At 37.5% G+C, this 20,836-nt stretch overlaps 1 protein-coding gene across 5 annotated transcripts in view; it reads left to right on the top strand.

The window, feature by feature from the left end:
* Positions 1–17,333, top strand: part of LOC124157534 (solute carrier family 12 member 9) — a 40,897-nt gene extending 23,564 nt beyond the window's left edge. For all 5 annotated transcript variants that reach the window (XM_046532346.1, XM_046532349.1, XM_046532347.1 and 2 more), the window contains 4 exons: positions 3,448–3,756; positions 6,019–6,133; positions 7,765–8,072; positions 14,327–17,333. In XM_046532346.1, coding sequence (XP_046388302.1) covers positions 3,448–3,756; positions 6,019–6,133; positions 7,765–8,072; positions 14,327–14,549 — 955 coding nt within the window. In that variant the 3' untranslated portion in view covers positions 14,550–17,333. The remainder of the gene's footprint in view (positions 1–3,447; positions 3,757–6,018; positions 6,134–7,764; positions 8,073–14,326) is intronic.
* Positions 17,334–20,836: the final 3,503 nt, after the last annotated feature.

The following is a 20,836-nucleotide window of genomic DNA, read 5'->3' as shown; positions in this document are numbered from 1 at the left end:
CCTTTTTTTTAATTCGAAGAAGATGAAAGCCTCAGAGGGGGGGCTAGTGCTGAATGGAGAGGGATACCGGATCTTGGGAAATGCTCTAATGTAAGTATCCCACGGTACTCACACAGCAGTTGACGTCTAGAAATGGGGAACTTCGAAGCAGGTAGCCAGAAAAAGGTCAGTGGGTGAGAAAAGGGGGGAGGGCGTGAAACACGTTTTTATTGTTCTCGTAACTCGATATTTTTTTCGAAGCAGGGGTCTTTGTAATGCGATCCCTGCGCGAGCTGGGACCTTTTGTTTGATTTCGGAGAAGAGGAAAGCGTCAGAGTGGGTGAGGCGAGTGCTGAATGGAGTGGGATAGCGGATCGTGGGAAATGCCCTAAGGTTGCTATCCCACGGCACTGTGGTTCTCCTGGTGGGGGGAATCTGGGATTTTCGAATTTTTTCACCCGACCATTTTCGGTTCCCCTCAACGAACTCTTTTCACCGCTAAAATCCACGAATTTGATGTAATTCGTCAACTTGAGTAAAACAGCGCTGCGAGCACTAAATGACTACAGTTCTCTTCATTTTTCTGAGTCAACTACCAACGACGTGTGTGCGACAGAGTATGACGCGAAATTCAAAGTATTCGAGGCGGTACTTTTCGCATAACTATTCGAAACCTCGAATATCGAATACTTTCTAGTATTCGAGGTATTCGAGTATTCGCGGATACTATTCGCACATCTCTACTAGAAAGTATTTGACATTCGAGATCTCGAATAGTTATGCTAAAGGTACTGTCTCCAATACCTTGAGTACTTTGAATTTTGCGTCATACACTATCGCACGCACTTCGTTGGTAGTTGACTCGGAAAAATGTAGAGAACTGTAGTCATTTAGTGCATGCAGGACCGTTTTAGGCAAGTTGACGAATTACATCAAATTCGTGGATTAGAGCGGTGAAAAGAGTTCGACGTGGGGAACCGAAAATGATCAGGTGAAAAAATCCAAAAATCCCCGATCCCCCGAAATTCGTTTGGTAAATAAGAATATATACATCAGACAGAAATCCATCGTAGCAGTGTAAATGCCGAGACGGCATACAATCATTTTTTCGCGAGGCGGTGTGTCCCCTTGTTTGAGAGAGAGTGTTTGTGTGAGATTGTTCAATGCACATTTTAAGTATAAATACATTAACCTATGCTTAATTATATTAAATTTACTGTTTAAAAAACTGCTTAATTTTTATGTAAGACGTACTTTATTTAACATTCCTAATAATGCAGGAATATCATGTTTAGTGTGCAGCACCAATTCTTCCTTTTGCAAGAACCTCTGCTTTGCTGTATTCCTTATATTTTTCATTTCTACCTGGTAGCATTTCTTTGTTTTTTTTTTTGTTGTGCATCATAATAATGTGATAACTCATATTAAATAAGTGGCTGTGTTGACTGAGCCATCAAGTTACGGAATATTTACTGGTGTGAACACAGCAGTTTGCAACCTGTCCACAAGTTGTCGGCTAAACAATCTAGGGACTATTGTGATACATTATGGCCCTCACATGATAGTGATGAATAATCTTATGAAAGTAATCGTAGAATTTAGAGATACTAGTATAGAGAGATAGAGTGTAGAAGCATTATTACTTAATTTCATGCTGTTTTCTTACAATTTTACCCGTTTCCTGCTGAAAAAATAACATTATTTTTGCCAAACCCTCCCCTTTCGCCCACATGAGGTTGTGGGAGATTTGGCTTAGTACCTCCCTTTGTGAATACCTCATGTGCAGATGGAATTCTATGGTGAAAAAAAACTACTTTGATGAAAGTAATATTTTGTTTCAATTAGGGATGGACGGATGCAGGAGTTTTTTTGGATTCAAATCCGAATCGGATCCTTGATTTTCAGAGTCAGATCTTTGGATATTTTTGGATCCAAATGCATATTTAAATTCCTGCTGTAAAACGAAGTAATTATTCGAGTTTCTTCTGGGTTTAAACAAACAAAGGAATGCTTTTCAGATTTTTATACACATTTTTATATTTTCAATGGATAAAAATTATTTTCATAAGCTTTCAAGTTGTTTTAAAAAATACATATCTTTACACGCTCAGGATATAAACTGCTATGCTTGCATGGATCAATTAGAGCTTAAAAAACGTAAACACAGTCAGAAATGCGTCGCATTTTGTCTCATCTTGAATCTCGTGCATGTCATCGAATTGCTGAAAGCTATTGAGACATCTTCGGGGCCAGTAAGTTACTCACCTAGCATTTGTCCTCCAGAAACAGAGATTTGAAGCAGGTAAGATGAAAAAGGTCTGTGGGTGAGATGGGGTAGGGATGAAACACACTTCCATTGTTCTCGTGTAACATGATATTTTTCTTCGAATATAATGATTTTTGGTCTGCAAATTGTCTCGGAAAGAAAAAAAAAAATATCTGAGGCACAGGCTCGTGGAGGACGGAGGGTGCTTTTTTGAAATCTGTGATGTAGTCACTTTGGACGTGGTTATTATCCTATGGAGCTGAGATTCCCCCAATGGTTGTTTGGGAAGTCTCTCACTATGCATCTGTCGTATTTTGCCTTAAAACTTTTCCATGGCTGAAATTCTGTAGCATAACCCTGACGAGAGCTTTTAAACCAAATGGTTCATGAGTAAGACAAGCGTCACAGTGCAACGGCACAGGAATCGGAACTCTTTCCACTCCCTATTCTGAGACGCTACATTCACTGAGGCATTTATTTTAAATTTCGGATCCTGATCGGATGTGTTCAGCATATTTGGATCTGAAGTATCTAGTGTAGGGCAATATCTGTGGATATTTGGATCTAAGGCATCCGATCCAACCATCCTTAGTTTCAACACATTTTTGGGCTATTTGATCTCCGCACATTCTCGGAGAAACCAAAGTTAAGTAATGCAGGGATATTAGGACATTAAATATGAAGACAAGGATGAGCTGTGTGTCTCTTTAAAAAAAGCAAAACAACGAGGAACTCTATTTTTTAAATGAAGCTACAAATCAGTGCAGAAAAAATATTATAAATGAGACTGTTTATTTCTGCATTGCATTACTCATTTTAAAAATATCCTCAGCCCCTCATTATTTCTTGAATTCATTAGCAATGTAAGGCACTTAACAAAGTAATAAAGAGTCTTTCATTGTTAGTATTGAGCCCTTCCACCATATACAACCTTCAAGTTTCGATTTAATTTCTTGAATTTAATTTATTTCACATCTCATCTGTGTTCACTTAAGTGCCCTGATATTAATGTAATCCATCAGACTGCTTAGTGTGTTTTTGATTGTTATGCTTCATGACAGAATGTAATGAATGGTCCCTAAGAATCAATTATCATCGTAAAATGGGAATCCACTCTACTATTAAATATTAAATTAATGTTTTGTCTTAAAAAAAGCTTTGTTGAAGAATATTTTATTTTCTTGTTTATTTTTTTCCGGCAGAGAATCATCATATCATACGGATATCTTCAATAGTCATGAAGCTAGGGTCCTAGAAGAAAGGAGTGGCGGGTGGAGAGAAAGTGAGCAAGGCATCCGTCAACGTTTTTCCTTACGTCATCATCCAACTCCAGAGGCATGTACCTTAGCTCCAAGGAGATTAGATGGTGAAGAAGATGAAAGTCTGATGGAGGAAGGGGAGAGACCGAGTGAGGAAGAATTTGTTTCTATGGTTTGGGATGTCCTTTGGATGAGGAAGAACGTGTGCGTATGTCGCCACTTTCACTTACTGGATAAAAGTGCAATAGCAAAGTGAGTATATGTATATGTATTATAATGGCTAAAGAAGCAATATTTAAAAGGATCTGGCCAGAGGAATATCTTTCTTTGCCAATATTTTTATGAACAAAGACAAAATTTTATGTGTTGATACTTTCTATCATGATCTTTACTCATCAAAGATTTTTCTCTAGATTCCTTTAGAAATCTTCTGTTTTTTGAAAATAAACAAATAATTATTTTTAACAACTACTACAGAATGATGATTTAAGGGTTTTCAGGGGTGTTAAAATTTTAAACACTGAATGCAGGAAAACACCAAATAAGGGCCTGTCATTTTTTTAGGTTTAAAGTCTGTATTGATTGGAACAGATTTCTGTGAGAAAAAAAATAATTTTAATTCACTGAAAGGTGTCATGTGTAACAAATAAAAATTCATCAATTTAATTTGATTTTCCCAGGGGAGGTCTGGAAACATTTTCAAAAGTCAGCCAAAAAGGGGGAAGAATGCGATGGTGGTTGGCGTAACATGGTGAAACTGCTTCATGATGCACAAAGGTTAAGAAAAGACTTCGCTGTTTCACAAAATAAAATATATTTGCGACCGGTTGTGATACAGCGTATCATCATCTGGCTATTACAAGTATCAGTAGATAGAATTTATACCCTTGAAGGCGTTCAAGGGTATAAACGCCTTCAACGCCTTCAAGGGTATAAATTCTATGTACTGATACTTGTAATTGCCAGATGATGATACGCTGTATCGAAACCGGTCGCAAATATATTTTATTTTGTGAAACAGCGAAGTCTTTTCTTAACCTTTGTGCATCAAAAAGGGGGAGTTAAATTAATTGTGATTAGCAAATTGTGGATGATATTTAAAAAATTATAACCTTAAATAAATATATAACATTCTGGTTCAAAATGAAATTGTGGACAGTAATCAACATTATGCCATAATAATGCCATTTTTAGGCATTTATTTATTATGTCAAGTAAAACCTTGCGCACCTACGCAACAATTCATTTTGCAGAAATTTTTGCTAAAACCGTAATCGCAATTAAGAATAAACCCATCGTTTTACACTTTGCTTAGACTGACTGTACTACCGCCCTCAAAACGAACAACCTGCAACGCCCACCGCCTTGCCTTTTTTTTCGCGCGAAATTTAAAAGACTTGACGTTATCGCGAAGCGTAGGTGCGATAAACGAATGACGGTCTCAAAATTTTCATGACGTTATCGCGAAATGACGTTAAACGGGGTGACGTAGAACGAGGACTCACTGTACAATGGTAACATAAGCATGCATGGTTTTATTCCGTGGGCTTACCCCACCTCTGCGGGTCGAATAGAGCTGGGGGAAAATTGCTTAGGCAGCGAGCTGATCGAAATTGTCTCACCTTATTTTTCACAGCGCTTCTTTATATTTTTGCACTTATACGCACAAATATCGCATAATTTCAAATGTAACTTTAAAAGTGTTTGTGTTTTGTTTTTCAAAGTATTCTTTCTTTTGGCCTATTCGCATTTTCCGTAAGTTTTAGTACTTCCTGTGGTACTGCGAAATCCATTTAGTCACAGATAGCATGGAAGAGAAGTGCGTCACCTAAGTTCCCACACCTTTATAGCTACTCGAGAGGCCTCTTCATAGACCGTAGGCTCCTTGCCTGCGTTCTCGGATCTAAAAGTATTTCATCACTTCTCTAAAAGTTGGTAACATCGATTTGTTTAATGCTGACGAGGTGCCAAATAGGGGCAAGTTGTATCTCTGTACCCATCCTTTTTTATCTTCTACCATCTTCCAATTTATATTATCAAAGATGAATGCCCTCCTAGCAGCACATGAAGGATGAATTTTGCTTTATTCGAGGCGTGGGAGGGGGAGAAGCAAGCGGGGAGGGGACGGGAGCGGCCTGCTGCTCCTGTATCCGCGATGCTGCGTGGGCTTTGGAATATTTTCTTCGCGGACTCAGATACATCAAAATGCACAAAATTTTTGATCTGTTAGGGCACTAACTTGGCAAAATCTATAAGGAATGACCACAAAATACTAAATTTTTCGAATTTTGACATTCCCCCTCTCCCTTGCATTTGAGTGAGGGACAGGGGTTCACCTAGAGGTTTCAAAATTTTCAGGCTTTATTTTCGATCAATCCCGCAACTTTTTTTCATCGGGCCAGATAAATTTGAAAAAAATCGATTTTTCCAATCCACCCTAATGCCCAGCTCTTGATCTCTATTATTGATTAATGCCATCTGGTTTTTAACTTGTTATTTTTCTTATGTTTATAGATCCAGAAATGTGAAGCGCATTGATGTTTGGCCCATCAATTTTTTTCACCCTGATAGTGTGGATTTTGATACCACCAGTCTTTTTATGTTGCAGCTGGCATGCATCATTAACATGGTACAGTATTGTGAATTTTTATATATTTTTACTTTGTGTATTCTAGTATTCTCCTAATTGTATGCATTTAACTTTCGTTTGAATCTTTTTGAAGGGACCCAAGGTACAGTGAACCCTTATTTTACAAAGCAGGATAAGACGAAGTTTCGACATTACAAAGCAGAACTGTTGGTCCCAATGAAAAGCCTATGCTGTAGCCGTGGTGAATTTGAAAATATGAATTTTTTTGAAATTGCAAGCTTTGAACTTGGTCCCCAGTGGAAAGTAATATTTGTTTTTATGAATAAGGACCAAAATATGTAATAATGGCACATTGAGGATGGTGGTTTGTTTTATTGTGTATTCTTTATCCATATCTTGATTTGGATGGAAAAACTGGATTGAATGATGTGGCTGAATGGGATGGTGCTCCTGAAAGCCACTCGCTCAGTGCGACTCAGCAAAGTGCTTCTGGGTTGAGAGGAAGGGGGAAGAGGGAGTGGAAGAAAGGGGAAGAGGGGAAGGTGGTGAGGGGAGGATTTCTGAACGAACATTTAAAATGCAACATTTCCTAGATCAGAATTTGAAGAATTGTATTCAAATCAATAATGTATTGCATAGTCACAATGTGTAACAGGTTACAGTAAATGAGGAACCATTTCTGCCGGTACGTTATATCTTTCATAGAAGACGGAAAATGTATTCCATCTCCTGTGCTTAGAGATGACGGCAATTTAAAAAATTCTGCTGTATAAAAAATATTCTCTCCAAAACTACATGATCATGTAAACAAATCAAAATTAATTTCATTGATTAATCTTTGTTGTTTGTGTTAGAAAAAATTTTCATTTTTGTCTCGTATTATTTTCAAAAATTTGCCGTTGCCGAAAACTTTAATATGAGCATCTTCCACCATTTTTCTTTCACGATGCATGAAACATGCAGGAGAGAGAATTACGATAAGGGTCATGTGAGGTTCTTTAGAGTAATACCCAGAAAATGAATAAGGAGAATCTCTCAAGCGGCGTGAAATGGTGAGCAGTGGGCTACTAGTGAAAAGTGCCATGTACTCCCTTTGACCCGCCGAACGTGCGATGAGCCTCACACAGAAAATGTTTGTAGAAGGAGTTGTTTGCACATGGAGTCTGACTTCCACCGCTCACGACTCAACACGCACAGTGTGCGTGAAAGGAGTCGTGTGTGCATGGAGTCCGACTCCCACCACACGCGACTCCAATGCACACATTGTGCACTGAGGGAGTTGTTAGCGCCGGGAGTCTTGACTTTACCTTGCTCAATTCCAGCGCACATTGTGCACAAAGGGAGTCGTGTGCGGTCTGCGGAGGGGAGGGAGTCGTGACTCACCAAATAAAACTCTCTCACCTCACACATCTATCAGCTGAGTCGCACATTTGAACTGACTCACTCGCAGTGCCCCTCACTAGCCCGTATGGAACGAAGTTGATTATGAGCAAGTGAATTTTCAACTTTTGTATTTTTATTGGGCTCCTGCATATTTTAATATTTTTATTGTCAATTCCAGTGTAATAGTCATTTCCTTGATTTAATTTAACTCCTGATGTCAGTATTTCTTCTGTTATCATCTTCCTACGTGCTTTACGTAATTTACTATGTTATGACATTGTCATCAGGTTCCCGGTTGGAAGAGCTTGAGGCTCCGTGTGCTTCTTTGTGAGCAGTCCATTCCACGTCAGTCAAGCAGCAATCAGGAAGGTGAAACAGAGCCTGCTCAAGCACAACCTGGAGGTGAGAAGCAGCTGAGGAAGCTTCTTCAAATGCTGAGGATTGCAGCTGACATTGAGACAGTGGCAGAGTGGGGTGTAGTGGAAGCCCTTTTACCCCGGAAACCGGGAGCCATGGTTGGAGAGTCTGAATGGATGGGATGGATGAATGAAGAAAACCCAGCTTTGGCTGATGAAATGGAGAAATATTTGGGAATGTAAGATCATTTAATGTGATTTACATCTCTACTACCATATTTATCGAGAAGAGATTATGTTTAGTTTTTGAGTTCTCTCTTTTTGAGCCCTTCCTCTTGTCCTACCTCACTTTCATGAGTTCTTTAGCACTATTTGCTAAACCCTACCTATTTGATTTTGTAACTATCTTCCTTTGCCTCCTCACAAAGGAAAATATCTTAAAGACATTATGGTTTAATTCCAAAGTGTGCATCAAATACAAGGGCGTACCCAGGATCAAAACTAGGGGGGTAAGCTGTGGTTGTTCAATTTGTAGGTAAGATTTAAGCATGGGAAAGGTGAATGAAATCAACATTTTAAGGAAACTGTAACAGCTCTTTATTAGTTTTTAAAATTATTTGCTTGAAAAAATATTATTTTCCTTAAAGCCATTTGCAATTTTTGCTTCCAGGGGGAGGCAGCTGCCCCCTCCTGCCCCTCGGTGGGTACGCCCATGATCAAATAGATTATGGTATAATTTAAAGATTAGGAGAAAGTTGTGCTTTATCATTTTCTCGCATATTTTTCTAAATTTACGAAGCAAATATTACTGATGGCACCATAGGTGACGAAGTTTGATGAGGGGATAAGAGCTAGCAACTATTTAATGCCTGTCTGGACACCATCAAACATTGTTCATTATTTGGTGTATAGGATGTTATAAACCCCTTACAATTTAAGTAGTCACGAAAACTACCTCCATGGTCTCAGAGGCTGGCTCTCTTTATGCTAATACCATAGGAGCTAGTCAACTATTTGCCATTTTCTTCTGCAAAATATTTCATTACATAATTTGGTATGCCTAGATCTGGTGATTTTATACATCAGAATTCACGGCATCAATGTAAGACGTCTATTCATCGAACTTTCTGGACGTAATTACGAGAGGAATGGAAGTGAGTTGAAGTTTACATTTTGTGTGCCGCACACCCAAAATTACTTCAAATCTATCCAAGGAGATCTTCAGTTTTATGAAAAATATCGGGCGCATAATAGGGTGGTTTCCTATTATTTTTTTATTGCCTAAATCGAAAGATTATCACTCCTGGAGTACGTATTTCACGCTTTTAGATTTTTAAATGATGAGATCTATTTTTCGCGATTAAATGAAAAGTGAAAAATTTAAAGCGCGCGAAAATGCGACGCTTAAGTAGGAATGATGGGGAAAAGTCCGTGCGACGCATTTCTGGTTCCCCCTCCCGCTTTGTGAGGTGACCTTGATCGAGGCTCTGAGCGCTGATAGGACGCAGGATGCTAGCGGGTAGCTGAGTACCTTGCTGGCTGGTAGCGCTTGGCTTAAAAAAGGTTTATTAATACCTTATCAAACGAAGAAAACTTTCCGACCTTAGCCAGTTTTAATAGGTGATTATTAAGACATGTTTCCCTGAGCTCTGTGCCTCATGCATGCATTGGTAACCTCAGACGATGTATAACTCCTATCCCCTCGTGTAGAAACTAGGTCCCTGTGACGTCACGTGGAGTGGAATCGCATGGGCGCCAATCTGGCCTTTTTCAAATGAGGATAAAATTTGACCCTTGCCATTCGTCTAAACCGGTATTTCAAAAACAAAATAATTTGTGTATTATGAATACACTAATGGTGGGTAACGAATCACAATCAATGCCTTTCGTTTTCTTTGATGAAGGAAACTACCCTATTGGTAATGGTTTATATTCACTCTTTAACCTGTCAGCGTTCAAAGTTTTTTTTTCATGCATCGTTCATTTTTATAAAATGTGGTACACATGACCAATGAAAAATGCTCCTAAATTTTTATCCCAAAATGTTTCGTAGAACCAGTGTGTCATGCCCGTGCCATATGGCACCGCTGGGCGTTGGTGGGGTCTCTATGCTGCTAAAGCCATTCTGGGAAGAATCAAACGCCGTCAACTATAACAAAATCTCTATTTAATTTATTTATTATACATTAGATTTTGAATCGTAAGTTGCGAAACATTCAACATAAAGACCAACGTTACGTTTCTTACACTCGTTCATGTTTGAGACATGCAATAATCCCCAGCACATTTTATCTTACTCCCCTTTTAAGTGGAAATAAAAATGTGGTTTATGCCATCGAATTATATAATATTTGCTGCAAGGTGTCCGGAATTTTTCCTTATCCATTGTTCCTGATGTGAGCGAGTTCCGTACTTAACTAGGTATACTTGAACAACAAGACTCCATACCTCTAGTTGTGATATGTCCACTCCTCCAAATCCCAGTGTTGTGTTCACAGACTCCCAAAAGCCACGCCAAAATTGGCGACTACCATTTCTCAAGGTGCATGCCCACTCTCCAGTAATTTATCCCTCGGTCTATGAGGTCAGCACCACTCATTTTCTCATTGTACACTTCAAATTTTATTGGTGTCGTCACAGACATTTACTTTTTGGCACCACTCAAGCACGTGGCTATGCTAGTCACAGAATGCACGCCGTACCGTGTTGATGCACCCATTACAACCCTATTATCTATCCATTGAACAAGGTTTATACTTAAGGTTCCTTGTCACAGCTGCACTGGTAACTTCCCCATGGCTCAAATTGAAAAATGGTTTTCGGGGTTATATTTCTTTTGGCAATCGATTGTTCCTGAGTGTACCATTGCTATTCTATACCCTCTTCTTCCACTCCATCAGGAGAATCAGTCCTTAAACAAAAAAATCAAAGCGTCTTTTCTTCTCCTTGTGGTAACCAAATAGAACTAGAAATATACTGCCAACCTATGAAAAGGCTGTCGAAAAAATATTTTACTGCAGGTGCCGTACTCCCATAATGCCCAAGAACACTTTTTTACCTCTTTGAAATAAATATTTGGTGAAGGGCAATTACAGAACAGCGCATAATTATTGTTACAAGTAACTAGTCGACCATCTGTTGATCAGAAAATAGCTCAAAAGTATTCAGATAATCTGTAGGGCTGAATAGTCAGCACTAGGGAGGAAAGACTCTTTACCATTGATATCTTGTTTATTCTGCCATATGAATTTTGAAATTTCATTTTTTCTTAAAAATACAGTTAGATACATCTCCAACCATTACCTCTCTGTTTTTTAATTTCAAATTCTGCGACGTTCTGGCAACAGACTCACTCTAGTCAGCCTTGATTCTTGAGAAATTATGGGCACTTGCTTATCAAATTTTTCATCTTCATTTTCTCCTGCTTTTAAAAACAGTATCTCTGCTGTAGCTCTAACCTTACTACCACATAAGTTGTCAATCGAGCCACTGTCTTCATCCACTGATTCCTCGTCAGTCCAAAAGGTGCTCTCCAAATATTTGGTGGACATTACCTTCCTCCAGAAATGAGACTAAGTTGGTGTTCAAATTATTTTTAAATGTTAACAAATCATAATTGGCACCGCTGATGCTTATCTTAACATATCTCAACTATAAATCGCCCGATACTGCTAACTTTTTAAAATATATATTAGTTTCTGTTTTACCATTTACGAAAACATTACGATATAATTATTAAACTAATAATTATAGGCACCAAAAGCACTTCCCTATATTGAGTACCCATTACTGATTGGTTTAAAAAAAAAAACATTTTGCTGTGAAATAGATAGGATGATCCCATGAGGTGAAAAACACAATTCACATTGACTGAATAAGAGAAAAAACCTTCTACTTAGTAAGTTCAATGAAATATATTTTTTTGATCAGAAATTTGCCATGTTTAGAAAGTCCACGTGTGAAATAGACAGTTGCTTCTAGAGCACAAGCCTAGCAAACCAATCTTTTTTCACAAGTGGATGTACTTAACAAACACATTTTAACCTTTCCTTTTGGCCCATATTTGAGACCTAGGATTGAGATAAGCCGTTCCCTGAGAGGAGTGAATGGCCACCCTGCATTAGGTTTTCCAATTGGTCGTCTGGTAGGTGACCATAGGTCATGAGCCTGCAGCTTGAAGGGCCTATCTGCATGAGTCTAGTTCGAGTGGTCTAGGTCAAGTGTGTTTATGAAGTTGATGCCAAGTAGTTTTTCCAAAATACTTGTGTTCTCTGCAGTTATACGATTAGCTGCGAATACTAATTATTAAATTTAAGAGTTCATATTCACAATCAGTTATTATTTATGCATTGGCGCCGACTCCATGGGGCCTGAGGGGGCTCAAGCCCCCTCAAAAATTCGTTATGTGTGTGAGGAAAAAATGTGTCAGGCTTGTTGATTTTCCCTGGAGTGACCAGATATTGAGATTCGAGTTATCAGGGTTCTAATGTTGATCATATGACTCTACTAAAATGCTTAAATAACTTGTAATTCACTACTTACAAGATTTCCCCGGGGCAAGATCCCTGGTTTTGGCCCCCCCAATATTTTTTGTAAGTCGGCATCCCTGTATTTATGGCAATATATTAAAAATGAGATTACCTCTGATCAGATGATTTGAAACTTACTGATAAGCTTATGTTTGTATTTGTGAAAATGACATGGAATGTGCTACGGGAATACATTGAAAAATATGGAAGGGTGAAATATTGATCTTCTAGTCGTATTGTAAAAATGTTGTGCCTTTTCCCTTCCATTTAAAAGTGATGCTATCAAGATTACTTTGTGGATTTATCTACCTTCAAGATTTATGGATTAAAATCTTTTTCAAATGTTTTGAATTTTTTAAAGCCAAAAATTTATGAATTTGATTGGGTTTTTCTCATTACTTGACCCTTTACTCAACAAGTCATCATTTCTGCTGACGCCAACTAATTCAGAAACAAAAAATATTTTCTGTGTCGTAGAGTTGCCTACATTGAGGTAACTGATATATCGTTAACCAGGAATGTGTCTGGTCCCAAGCATTCCGGATTATTGATCTTCTACTGTACTTAAAGGCATACATTTCAAAGTAATTTTTCATTGGCTGGAATAGAATCATAGTTTTTTGTTTTGCAAGTGAACTACCCTTGATCATAGTAAATTATCTGTCTTTTCTGCCTACATTCTAAAACAAAGTTTCAGTTTGATTAGTGTCTTTTGTTCCCATTTCATTTGCAAAAATTGAGCTTGGACTTTTTGTGATGCATCTTGCGTGATTACCTACACCATACTCACCATCTTGCCCAACATTTCTTCTCATTTCCTTTGCTTCTATTACCTTTGAATGAGTAAAGCCGTAGTACTTCCGCTATATCATTTATTACTTTGCCTGTAAATATTTTCAGCCAATTTTAGGGAGCTACAACTTGTAATTCTTAATCACCTTCAGTTGATGTAGAGCTGAGATAAATTGCCAAGATTTTAGTCATGGAGATCTATCAGAAGTTGAGATTAGTCACCAATTGTATTAGACTTGGTTCTGAGATCAAATCTCAAGATTCAATCACCAATGTCTTGAGCTCTTCTTAGTTGAAATTGTGGCTGAATTATGAACTTAACGATGCTATAATAATAATTTAATAAAAACTGATGGTATTTATTTTGTGGATGATCGATATAAACAGTATCCTGAAGTGTTCACTTCTAATTTACCCTAGTAGCACCTAAAGGATTATATCTGTATATTTTTAAGATTTCGAAATACATAGGTATACAGATTTGCAAATCTGTATATTATACATATTGTATACTTGTCTGATGATCCATGGTCCTTGATGTATACCAGAATCTTTAAAATATACAAATAATATCCTTACGGCGTAACCAGGGTTAATCAGACATGTATAAGATATGTATAATATACAGATTTACGACAAGTTATGCGGTATTTAATCTTTATAAAATCCATATTATGGCAGCGAATATAATACATATAATATCTAGGTATTATCTGCATGGTAGAGGACATTTGCATGTATTTTATACAGATATCATATGTATACAGTGTATATGTACTATGATACGTATTAAATCTAGATAAAATCCTTTTGGTGCTATTAGGGTACCAATCAAATTAACACATAAATAATAAACACAATTGTCCTGGAAGTACCTGCTCAGGAAGAAAAATCGGCAGCGCTGATACATAAGACTGAACACCACTATTCGCTGTTACAAAACTCCCCCTGTTTTCTCACGTCGTCCAAGAGAATTATTATTCACCATTATGGGCTCTCATTGTTTTCTCCTGTCATCAAGGAGAATTAATTCTAATTACAATCCATTATGTTTGATGCAGCACTTTGAGATTCATACCACTTATTGTAAGCTATTTCTTTGTACATTTTGATAAAAAATAAATTTTGAATATATTATATAAATTTTGCCATAAATCTTTTTCCTTTTTCAGTGTGAATGGCATGCTTCGTCGTGCATCAGATGAGACAGTGCTTTCATTTGTGTACCTGCCTCCTCCTCCTCCACCTAGACCCCTGCAAGCTTATGAAGGGGGAGAATCGGCACCAAATAATCTTCATACTCGTTACCTGTCGGCACTACGTATGATGACAGAAGGTCTTCCACCTACTGTGTTAGTCCATGGAGTCAGCCTGGTGACTTCAACTACTCTGTGATTCTTCATTAATCTTAATAACTACAAATCGTCTGGGAAAATAGATAAATGTTATATTTTACTTAACTGTGGGACAGGAGTATGTCATTTCCATAAAATTTTCATGGCAGGCCATGATGTTATTTTATTATATGGCCTGCCTCTTAAATATCCTCCTTAGGTTTTCTTTTCAAATGTGCTCGTTTTCATAAAGACCTAATTTCTTTTGTGATGGTTTCTAAGAATAAGTCTTGAGGAATTGAAGATGATGTAATTATACATGGAAATTATTTTTACACTAAATTTATATCCAAGTCCTATTGATCAATTGATTGTAACACAGTTTGTTTTGCATGCTTTGAAGGCTTCAGAAGGGGGATTGATAGTACATTAGCAAAAACATTTTGTTTATTGCTTCATATATATCTTAAAAAGAAAATGCTCCCTTTTGTCCCATGTTTTAACTTTTTGCACTATATGAATGTATTCTGTGTTGCTGTTTTATGTATGATGTGGAAGTATGTATGTACCTTTTTAATTTCCAAGATTTAATTGGGAGTTTAGGAGCCTTTTTGTAGTGGCAATAAGTTGTCAAGTTTTGACCTATGGTAGCATTTTGTAAAATTGTAATATTTTCTCATGTTTCTAATGTGTGCTACTGCAGTTTTTAGTAACCAATAAGGAGAAATTATTAATGGCTACAGCCTCTGACATAGCCTGGAAGAACATGAGATGTTTGATGAACTGAAGATGTGTGATAACCTCAACAGTATCATGATCTGATGACAAATGTAGGAATTGTCGACGATGATGCGTGATCAAATACATTACATCATTATGGTCTCACTATCTAGTAATTTTTGTGAATATTTTTCATATTGAAGCTATTTTTGCTGTCACTGTAGATCTCTTTGATGTTTATTATTTATGAAGTATTTGACCATAGATTTTTAGCAGTTATTAATGAAATACATATAATCAGTACGTAGTATAAAATATATATATTTAATTTAATGAAATACTATTTAAATATCAGACAGGATGGGTTTGCCTCAATCCATTTACAATGGTTATTGAAGGTTTGGCACAGAAAAATTTTATTGATGGAAAAAATGAAAGGCTCCATTGATACTAAAATGGCTGTTATAAAATATTTTTTATTATAGATGTTTGCATGTACCTATCTCATACATCTATGATTTATTTTGTATTTAGTTATTTCAATTTATATAAATTATTATGACTCCTCTGTTGATATTGTATTAATCATTGTGCCCTGATTTTGATATCTTATTCTTTATCCTGGAAAGACAAAGCATTTTTCCTAAAATTGTGAACCTGGTATTATTTGTAGCATTTTAATTCTGTCCTGAAACATGAATTCCACTTTTTGTGCGGTACATCAGATAGATGGGATTGCATTCTGTTTCCAATATTTTTCTATTTTTGCTGTTTTCAGCTGTCATCCAGAGGCAGTGATTGATATGGAACAAAGTTAAAAGTCTTCCTTAAAATTTGGCTTAAAATCGTCTTCCAACTGATTTTAATTGAAAATATAAATTGATACAGTCAAATCTCTTCATAGCAAACTTCTTGGGACAAGGGGATTTATTTTTTTTACATTGAGTAATAGTTTGTGTAGAGGTTAACAAGTTTCTAATGCAATAAAAACTCATCACGGGATGAATTATATGTATTGTGCTATTTGCTCAGCAAATGTTATTTCTCTATCTTTTATCTCTGAAGACACTCCATAAATTTTAACTTGATATCCTCTTTGCCCTTGACATTGTATCATGACTTGTTGTTATGGAGCAAGATGATTTGTGTCTGCCACATATGGCTAGTGCAATAAGTTGACATCTCCGACATGAATGGTCAAGGGCGATTCCAGGATTTCTTTCTGGGGGTGCACAAGCAAGGTTGTATCCAGGATTTTGTTCTGGGGGGTATCAAGGATACCCTGTAATATAAAACGAATGCAATGATAACGGGACCGTATTAAAAATCCTGCATATTTTTTAAGGGTCTGGGGGGGGGGGGGCGTGCCCCCATGCCTCCCCCCAAGATCCGCCTATGTGAGTGGTGCCCCATTTAGTTATATTTCCCTTCCAGAAATTGTCCAAATTCTAATGTCTTATATTCAAAATGAGCATTTTTAGAGTCTTCAAAACAATGCAACAGAAATTATTTTTTAGCCACTCTTGGCAATTTGCACCATGCACAAGGGATCGTGGTAAAATCTGGAATGTTAGTTCCTAAATTCAATAAAGAGATAAAGATATTCTCATCTAAAGATGTGAAAAATCTTTTTGTGCAAAAAGTTTTGTTGCGCGGAAATGTTTGCTGTGTGAAGATGAAATTGCATATGCATTACATAAATGGAGTCAAATCAGGACCATATATTTTTTTCTGAATATATGTGTTTTGCTGTACAGAGGTTTGCTATAAAGAGGTTTGTCTCTACACTTCTAAATTTAGAGCATTTCAAGAAGGTATCCTTTCTCCAGGCACTATGGTAGCTCTTTGAGTATAACTAATTATTCTTTCCTTGTTTAAAAAGTATTTGCTTTTTTAAAAATCACGTTCAGCAATACCGTGTATGCAAATGAAATAGTTGAACTTGTATATTTTTTCAATTAGTATGTGTTTGATATAATATGTAGAATTTGAGAGAGCAATTTCTAGACCAATTTTAAAGGTCATGACCATGTAGATGTAAGTTGTATTAGAAATTTGGCCTCACTTGCTCTTGTAGAGTGTTGCTTACTTGGGGCATCATTAATTAAAGACGGTCTACCATTTATGTTGTTTGTTTTAGTGAATCATCAAAATTTGAAATCTTTGAATTTGAAAATAACTTTTTATGACTTTGTGCTACACACTTTGGAGACAGGAAAAGAAGGAGTTTATCAATTTTACTTATCAAGTGTAGGTTTAAAAAAATGTGTTTCTTGCTGGAGGTCTAATTGAAAAGCTACTCGTGACAATATAAGTAGAGACAAAATCAGTAGTTTTATAGTTTGCATTTCCTTTTAAAAAAAATAATTTGATTGAGGTGGCAAATTTCTCGCTGCAGCCTTGGAACGTGTTCATGAGTGTGCCCTAAAAATGGTCCACAGATGCATGTTTAACCCTTTCGCACCGGACCTTGGTTCAGCGAAATTCTTCCTCAACACGAGTCTCTTGAAAGTTTTCTTTACTCCCTTGTACGAAGCGTTTTCGCGTCAACTGAAGGCAGTGATTCCCTCCCTAGCAATTTTTGGACCCAACTCAGAGGGCACCTATCCCTTTCCTCGGCCTCTGTCCCAGACCCTAGAAGGATTAAAAGCCCCTTCCTAGCACGAGTTTGCGGTCAACTGGCTAAAATGTTGATGCAAAATCTATGAAAATATTTGTTGCTCGCACCTATTTTTTTACATTCAAAATGAATTTTGTGTTTTTTTCTGAGCGTGCAGAAATTTTAAACGAAGTTCTAACGTTGATATAGACGAATTAAGTATATTTACTAGTTGTTCTATAACTTCGTTGAGATTAACGTTAGAATTTTGTTTGAAATTTCCATGTGGTCAGCAAAAAAAGATGAATTCATTTCTAGCATTGAATTTCAAAAATAAGCAACAAATATTTTTTTGGAAAACACACTGCAAATAACAGCAGTTGACCACGTGGAGAGGATAGGAAAAGGTCGACCTGAGCGGCCGAAGATGGGACTGGGCTCGCGCTATGGCGGATCGTGAGGGGCGACCGCGTCCGTGGGTCTATTTTGTCCGCGACGGTTACTTTTTTCGACCTGTGCCGCACAGGCGCGGCATTCGTTGGTTAGGGTAAGAACATTCAGGACGCACTGGTGTGGCATTCGTTGTTTAGGGAAGAAAATCCTCGCCGCACAGGTGAGGCATTCCGCGCGAAAGGGTTAAGTGCAGTGAAATGTCGAAAATATCTATTTTCTTTATTCAGATTTTTCTCTATTCTCAAAGTGCTTGCAAATCTCCCACTTCTTCTTCTAAGAGAGAATATAGTATAACACGATGACATTACTGCAGTTTACCTCAAAATGGGTCTCATAAAAAATGCCCATGTATGATTTCACTGGGTTTGAGGAAGAGGGGTCCAAGTGGCCGCATCAGACTCGGTATAAATAAATGAATGTCAATTACAAAAAAATGACCTGTTGTACCCCCTTTCTTGAGCAGCATCACTGTTACCTCATAAAACACAAGGATTTGGCAAAAGTTTGGTTTTGGAGAGGTGGATTCTGGTTCTAAAGGACTCTAGAAGTGTGCAGTAACGTGGCATCTCTTTTGGCATGGCATATTATTTGGAGGGGGAAACCGAGAGCTTAGATCATTGCGACATTGAGAAGGGTAGATAGAGAGGAACTTGGCATTGTCATTAACCTGCCCTTAATGAAAGACACCAAGGGAACGACAGCTTGATGTCCCATAGAACAAATGAAGTGGTGCAGTTTGAAGTTTTTTCCACACTTGCAGGGATCAGGCAAATTTAGACAATTCTGTGCTTCTGCTGGGATGTGAACCTGGGTGCGAAGCCAACACTAGCCTGATCCCTAACACTATTTTGCTTGCCTTCGTTGACTTGCTGAGATAATCACAAGAACCATGAAAATTTTTGTTCTTAAATATAGATATAATATTGTTAATAAATATTATAGTCACCTTAATTCCCCGGAGATGTGTGTGGTGGTTAAGAAAACATAAAAAGCTCCTGTGTAGATGGTATGTGGCCTAATAGAGTACCTATATAATGGAATCTTGTTTTCAAGAAAAGAGTGAGGAATATTTAAGCAGTTTAAAGCATATTAGTCTCCGCCTCTTACGCAGTAGTTGGCAATGAAATTGAAAGAATTAATAATTATTTTTAGGGCATTTATGTTATAAATATTGACTTAGGTGCAACTGCCACTAAATATATAAGTAGAACCTCTATTCAGCAAAATTTATAGAACCTAAAATGCAGCAAATTAATTATTGTGAAAATCGTAATTGCAAAGCTAAACTTTTCAAGATCTATATTTTATATGATTCCACTGCTTGTAATTTTAATCCCCAATGTTTATTCAACATACATTCTGTAATTTCTGATTATTACATGATCCCACAATCAATTAAGTCACACAATTCAATTAACAATTGAGTTTGACAACCAAAGTTGAAAAAATAGGATTGGTGCCTCCCAAGTGTTGTGTCTGGCAACGTCTGAAACTGGCCTCAGTTTGGCAGGTAGGCTGCAACAGTGTTATCTGAAAGTAGCAACACTGTGACCCAACAGTGGGCCCAAATTTCTGCCACATTCTGAAGGACGGTGCTGCGGCAGGCTCTCAGTAAGGGTCTCTACCGTACTCCTCTGCTGAGTGGGACCTGATGGTGGCTACTCTGTGTTCCTCTACCTGCTTTCGTTTACAGAAGACCAACAAGTGTGGTACTTACCCTCTGTAAGCAGTGGTTAGAGGATGAACCTATAGAAGTGGCCCACTGGTGGAACTGTAGCAGACTTCTTAAGTAAGAATCATAACCACCATGAAGTTGTGAATTTTGAAATTATTTGATAGTCATAAAAAATGAGTCAAAGTGGGAATCAGATTGGTGTGGTGGCTAGAGTCCTGGCTTCCCACCAAGCAGATCTAGGTTCAAATACTGGCCATGGCGGAGATTTTACATAGACTGCCTGATCCCTGCTTGAGTGCATTGTGGAGGGAACTTCAAGTCAGATGGGGCATTAACTCAAGGTCCCCATGATGCCTTTAATTTCGAGCAGGCTAATGCCATTGCCAGGCCTCTCCACCCTTTACTCCTGACCCTTCCTTCCTGGTGCAAATAATCTCAGTTGTTGATTGCCTCCTCCAAATAGCATACCATGAGCAGTAAACAAACTAGCTTTTTATCCAGCCGATGGAAATGACACGCAAATGCTCACTCACTCTCCTACTTATGGTTCTTCCTTTGTTAAGTGAGTTTTATCTCTTCCTGTTTTCTTTTTCATTGCGATTTGAGTGAGCATTTGTGTCGGATTTCCATTCTGAGGATGAAAAGCTTAGTAGTTTGAGGTTCAACCTTCTTGTAAATGGAGAGAAAATGGTTGAGATAATAAAACCAGGAATAAACTGAGTATCTCACTCACAAGTGACAACAAATGTATTGTACTCGCTCATTATTTTGTCAATGTCAAGAAGCTATGTTAAAATGTAGAAGATCAAAAAATCTTGGGTATCTTTATACATATTAGCCATTTCAGAACTGCTCGCTACAGTTCAATGCCCATTATCAGATTATGAATTAGTTTCCTCTT

Source organism: Ischnura elegans, chromosome 4 (assembly GCF_921293095.1).
Source record: "Ischnura elegans chromosome 4, ioIscEleg1.1, whole genome shotgun sequence".
Taxonomy (NCBI): Eukaryota; Metazoa; Arthropoda; class Insecta; order Odonata; family Coenagrionidae; genus Ischnura; species Ischnura elegans.
Note: the sequence above shows the minus strand (reverse complement) of the source record. Positions and strands in the feature narration are given on the sequence as shown.